Raw genomic sequence first — 6,372 nt, forward strand, 5'->3', positions numbered from 1 at the left:
CTCCTCCTCTATCTCTCACCTCTCCATTTCATTCCTATTTCCCCCCTACAACATTTTTCATGTACCTCCCAAGCTGTGCAGTGTTTGGGTCATGCACCTAGCAACCAGAGTTTTATCAGATGGTAGACTTTCTCTTATCCTTTATAACCTAGCCCAGACATAGGACAATATCATGATGAAAAGGTCTGAAACCTCTGGAAGCTTAATTTAAATTATACTCATAGAAAAGCAAAATTTAAAGATTTAATATATTTTATATAATAAATATTAATATATTAATATAATATATTTAATTTGTTTGATAATTATATACATTACAACAAAGGTTTTCCTTTAAGAATATTATAAGGTGATGTAATCCCAAAATGAAAACTAATAAACAGTCATAACAAAAAATGTTTTTTTGGGTATCAGTCTTCTTTTTTGCACACTTTTGTCACTACCCCAAGCGATCCCTGTAAAACTTTTCTATATTTGTTTGTAGCTCCCCCACCCCAAAATTCCATATGTACCACCAGGGGCAAATATTACTGTTTTATACTGCGGAAAATACTCTATTTAACTGTCTAACTTATGAATTGTAAGTTCTTGACTCAACTCTGATATATACATCTGAAATCAATGGTCTCTGGGAGTTACCGTTTGGTCATTTATTTTTTTCTTATATTTTCTTATGGAATTAGAAAAAAAAATAAAGAAAAAAAAATATTATTTTTTATTTTTATTACCCCAAAGAAGGGGATTTCTTGTTTTAAATAACAAACAGTCCAGCACCTGAAGATGGCGAGGAAGGGCATTAAATCCTGACATTTCAGAGGCTGGTTTAAGCAGAAATTTAGAATTGAAAGGGAAGTGACTAATTTGATTATTAATTTGGTTATGGTGTAATCAATAATGCAGTAGATTTCTTTTAATACATGAGTAAATAAATTGACAAACGATTGCATCTCTTACTGTGTTCACTAACATATGGACATTTATGTATCAAGCCAGCACTGTACATCTGGTGACCAAATGTCCATTTTCATCAAGACTGTTTAAGTTTGCACAAGTCGAAAGAACAGAGAAACATCGTTCCCATTCAATAGTGTTGTGTGAACAGTATGTAGATCTGTGACATTCAGTGACGTGAAGGAAATACTATGAAAGCAAAAACATGTTCAGCTTCTATTATCTGTCCTTATTACCATGTTATAAAAAAACTGCAACAATGATAAAATAATAATAACACACCCTGAATAAAACATGTTTACCATGTTTATACTTGCTGGGTACAAATGCCTGCTAAAAACGACTTCAAATAATCTGAAGCTAAAAACATCTTACAGTGTCCATGATCACAAACTTGGATATTTAAATATTTTATATAAAATATAAACACACACTTCCACTCCATCAATTACTGACTGGATTTTCCTAAATACATTTGGATTTCAATTGCTAATAAATACATGTCATTTGGATCCGACAAAATAGCATCACCTATTTAGAAGTTACTATAACTATCTATCTATAGTTTTGATCTAAATGTACCTGTCATTTGTAAAGGTTAGTTTAAAAATGGTCCCGGACCATAGGTAATCTGTAATAGCCCCTTTTCTAGTATATTTAATTAAGTTTAGTGTAACACATAACGCTCTAAAACAATAACTCAAACAGAAGTAGTTTGATACCGTGTTATCTGTAAAACACTATTGTAAAAAAAAAAAACACGAAGTTCAGATGTTTGTCCTCATTTGGACGCCGTAGAGAGCTGGCTTCTGATAGGTCAATCCGCACTCCATACCGAATACAATCGTTTGGAAGACGTGCTTCGGGTAAGTGAAATGCTATCAGACGTTTAGCTATATTTTACAAACAAAAACATGTATATATCCATGTCCAGAACAGCCCGCATTGATACCAGTTGTATATAAAATATACTTAGGAAAATTACGACCTTTTGAAACCATTTAGTGCAAGCAAATTCCCTTTGGAGTCGTCGTTAGCATGCTACGCCAATTAGCTAGCCACTTGTCAACATTAAACGTAGTTAGCTATTTTGTGGCTAGTTTTTGTTAAAGTTAGAAGCAATTGTAGGTCGAGCTAGCTGTGAAAGAGTGTCTGTATCGATTCAGTATCCTTTATGAAAGCTGTTGCGCTAGTATGGTGCTAATGTAGCTTGATGAAGTTAACTACATTCATTGAATAAACGTGTTTGTGTTGAACCCGTTCAGATCAGTCAAGATGAGTCTGAGGAAACAAACCCCAAGCGACTTCCTGAAGCAGATCATCGGGAGGCCTGTGGTCGTCAAACTGAACTCAGGTGTCGATTACAGAGGTAGGTGTTAACTTTTTTTAAAGGTCCTCTCTCATTCGGTGTATGTGTGTGTTAATAAACATTGATAAATGTGTGTCCAGGTGTCCTGGCCTGCCTGGATGGCTACATGAACATCGCCATAGAGCAGACTGAAGAGTATGTTAATGGTCAGCTGAAAAACAAGTATGGAGATGCATTTCTGAGAGGAAACAATGGTGAGATATGTGAATGTGCCTTGAGACAGAGCTGTGAATATGGTAAAGTTTGTTTGTAAAGAGAACATTTTAATGTTGTCCCTCAGCTGTGTCACTTTATGCTTTAATGTATTTTAAAGACTTTATGTTACATGCATAAACATTTATGGACTTGTTTTTATGCACTATCCAATATATTAGGTGACTATATATTAACTAAGTTATATAATATAAATAAATGTTATATATATATATATATATATATATATATATATATGACTAAAGCTAAGATAGTAAGGGGAAATGCTGCATAATGTGTTTTACACTTTCTATAAAATGTGTCTTAGTCAATGTTAATGTAAGAGCATTATTTTTTATTTGAGTCATATACTTCAAACAAAAATGATTTTCACCAGTCTTTTCTCCTAGCATGCATTTGGATTTGTAGTAGAATAACTGTTTAAGTTTTCATTATTTAGAAGAAGATACGAAAAGGTAACACAGCCAATGGAGAGCAAGCCAAAATGATTTATCTGTCAGATTTAAAACATTTGTTGTCCTATTGTTAAGTTGGTAAGCTTAAAACAAATGTCATTATCTTCTGTAGACTGAAAATGATTTATGAGCTTCCTTTTCATCACAACTATGTTTGATTAATGTAAAGCTTTCTGTCTAGATTTTTCTCATAGTATCCATGCATTGTTTATACTGCGAGGATATGAGTGAGTGTTCAGACATTCAAAGGTTGGACTGTTTCAGAACAAGCAGAAGGATGGTGAAAACATTCAGATGAAAGTTACAATTGGTTTGCAGCCTTTTGTCCCTACCCTGAGCAAAGTGTCAAATATTTGTATTTTGTTTGTAGTTTTTTTTTTAAATATATATATACAGTGATAAAGACAGCAGATAAGTCTTTCCCACAATTTGTTTTTGTAGTTACCCTCTATAAGTAAGGGTTGCAAATACAAGGAGCTTCAACAGTTTTCTAGTAAATAACATTTTATTCTTCAACCAAGTATCGATTCCGTATGTACGTCCCACTGGGAGCAACTGTTACCGTCGTATACTTTGCACAGTGCTCAATCTGTCTGAGTTATGGTGGATTATCAGTTTCTCCACTGAGCACTTGATTTAAAAAAAGTATTTAATTCCTTTAAAGCCTACTTCTTAGATATTAACATTATCATCAGATTAGATTATTGACCTTCACGTATCCCTGAACAGATGATCAAATGAACGGGGAATCTGAACTGATGTGTCACTAACATAAAAATGATGAGAGACGTCATGTCGCTCTCTAAATCTGCAGACTTTGATTGTGTTTTCCTCTCTTTCCACAGTCCTCTACATCAGCACCCAGAAGAGGAAAGTGTAAAGAACATGAATGGATTTTATTTTATGTTTCAGTGTTGATGTATCAGTGGACAACTTCCGTTTTTTTTTTTTAATACTGTAAAGCCTCAATTCCAGGGTGTTTGTTTTTGTAAAGTGGAATGTGTGAATAAATCCTGAGTTCTGATTTGCATCCAATTCTGTGAATATTTTTAAAAAACATTTTGGTGTTAATATCACTAGGGAAACTGCTCTCGCTGGTAATGTCTATGTAAAGTAGGTGTTAGAGAAACTGAAGCATTTAAACAGGTTCCATTGTCTTTCTTGTATGAAGCTCCAGTTCAGACTTTAATATCTTATAATTTAACTCTTGGAATATTAAGTGTCTCCTCTGCCAGTAGGATTGAAAACTGATGGGCATTTTTCTGATGAATGACTCACTTAAAGTTGATCCCTGGAGCAATCAAAAGGCAAGCACATTCTACCACTGTTTAACCACAAGGCTTCAAAGGATTAGAACATAATTCTATAATTTGTCAGTACTAATATGCCTGTTTTGTAATTGATCTTGATACAACTTGCCTGCAGAACTTCATTAGTGAATGGCCTGTGTATAAGGTACTCTTCGTCCTGGGTTGACTTTCTATTACAAGTAATATGATGAACGGCTGATTGTTTAATTCCAAATAAAACCGTTTAATGTTTTACATTAAAAAAAAAAATGAAACCACATTTCTACTTGAAAAAAACAAAAAAAACATCTTTTAGCTTATTTGTTTTCAAATTGAAAATGATTCATGTTTCTATAAGTATTCCTGCAGCTCTATATGACTGAATTGAATAACTTAATTCTGATTGGAGTGTTTGATTCATTCTGGTAATGTACCTGCATCTCAACCTTGCCTATATCAGGTAGTTCATCATAGAGCATATTTAATGTGTGCATGATGAAGTACCCATGCATACAAATCTGGTCTCTTTCCTTGTTTTAATGCAGTTTTCTGCTACAATTCAATATGTCTCAGTGCAAGAAAATCCTTCACTTACTGGCCATTTAGATATCCATTACTGAATGAGACAAAAAGAGTGACTGCAGGACTAATCTATAAATGGTGCCACCTGCAGGCTACGTCAGGCTGCATTAACATGTAAACAGATCTGTCACATCCACTCCCACTGCCCTCTGCTGCAGACTTGCATGTTTTAGAGCTTGAAATGTCTCACACCGCACTGCTTTGCCTCTGTCCTCAGTGGCTGTACGTAGACGCACGTTGTTAAACAAGTCAGGTGTGGATTGGACGTCTATGGAAGTTTGCCGGTGAAGATGAAAGCAGCAGCATATGCAAAGAATTGGAAGTTTATTCCATTTCAGTGTTGCCTGTGGTGATTTAGCAAATGAGTTCAAAAGTGGCATCACCTCATTACGCTAAGATAAGAAGGCTATAAATATATGATTCATTAGGCTCTTAATGAGAATGCTGTGGTGTGGAAGCAGTGAGGGGAATTCTTCTTCCTTCCAAGGGTGGATTTTTTTGAGAGCCTTGTTTTCCAACCTGTACATGCGCACTCTGGCCCCTGGAAGGAGACAAAAGGCTGCCAAGGTCAGACCCGACTTGAGAATGAAGGACGCGTTATTGATCAAACTCTGGCGAACTGCAGCTGTGGAGAGGGAATATTGGTGGGGGGATTGAGCTGCAACACAGACACACTTGCGTGCACACAGAGGCAGACATAGGCAGTGACTGATGTGTACACAGAAAGGCATTGTACACAGTGCAACACACAAAGAATCATTATGGCATCTAGTGAGGGTTAGTGCGGGCAAATATTTACCTACTGGAATCATAACTGAGCCGCTGGCTAGGTGGCCTCACAGGCAACCCAATTAATACCTTTCGCACAGATGACCCAGTGGCCGGTATGCTTTTGAACCATGGGCTTTACAAAAAAAAGGATGCATTTACTTTTTCATTTTGCATCTGCATGTCAACATCTGAGCTGTGATTTAAGACCCACAACTCCTCTGCAAACCATCATTTACCTTTAGAAACATCAAATGAGTTACCTGTTTTTCGTACTATTTCCTTAGTTTGTTTAGGGCACTGGTCCCCCCCTCCTCCCCTCCATCCCATCAAAGCAAACTGGTGGGGGATGCTGCAGTGGCTCAGCATTGATGTATGGACCTGAGTGATGGAAGGGAGAGGACAAAGGAAGATAGAATAGGTGACAGCCTTGTTATGTCGGAGGAAAAAAAGCAACGTGGGACACTTAAGTCTTACAGCACCACCAGCTGCCCGAGTTACAAAACTACAGTAGTGTTACAGGAGGGAGGGAGAAAAAGGAGTGAGGGAGGGAAAGTGGAGTATGACTTTGACCCTGACTGATCACTGCAGCATGACTGTCTAGCCTTTTCACAAGGGATCAAAGGATGACAAGGACAACCTGAAAATCAGTGTGGTTTTTTCTAAGTTTGGCTGCATCATGTTCTCATTTAGACAAGGACAAATTTCAGTCTTCTTCTATGCAAATCTATTCACTGTGAATCTT

At 36.3% G+C, this 6,372-nt stretch overlaps 1 protein-coding gene across 1 annotated transcript; it reads left to right on the plus strand.

The window, feature by feature from the left end:
• Positions 1-1,713: 1,713 nt before the first annotated feature.
• Positions 1,714-4,012, plus strand: lsm6 (LSM6 homolog, U6 small nuclear RNA and mRNA degradation associated). The gene is made up of 4 exons (XM_079337730.1): positions 1,714-1,817; positions 2,217-2,320; positions 2,401-2,514; positions 3,834-4,012. The coding sequence occupies exons 2-4, from the start codon at positions 2,227-2,229 to the stop codon at positions 3,866-3,868; spliced, it is 243 nt and encodes an 80-aa protein (XP_079193856.1). The 5' UTR covers positions 1,714-1,817; positions 2,217-2,226; the 3' UTR covers positions 3,869-4,012.
• Positions 4,013-6,372: the final 2,360 nt, after the last annotated feature.

Source organism: Symphodus melops (assembly GCF_947650265.1).
Source record: "Symphodus melops genome assembly, chromosome: 2".
Lineage (NCBI taxonomy): Eukaryota > Metazoa > Chordata > Actinopteri > Labriformes > Labridae > Symphodus > Symphodus melops.

What these genes read in the sequence shown, in the direction of transcription:
- lsm6 (XM_079337730.1), top strand. Translation starts at nt 2,227, where the DNA reads ATGAGTCTGAGGAAACAAACCCCAAGCGACTTCCTGAAGCAGATCATC. An exon ending in CTCAGGTGTCGATTACAGAG is followed by an intron (nt 2,321 to 2,400) that starts GTAGGTGTTAAC and finishes ATGTGTGTCCAG; the next exon opens with GTGTCCTGGCCTGCCTGGAT. An exon ending in ATTTCTGAGAGGAAACAATG is followed by an intron (nt 2,515 to 3,833) that starts GTGAGATATGTG and finishes CTCTTTCCACAG; the next exon opens with TCCTCTACATCAGCACCCAG.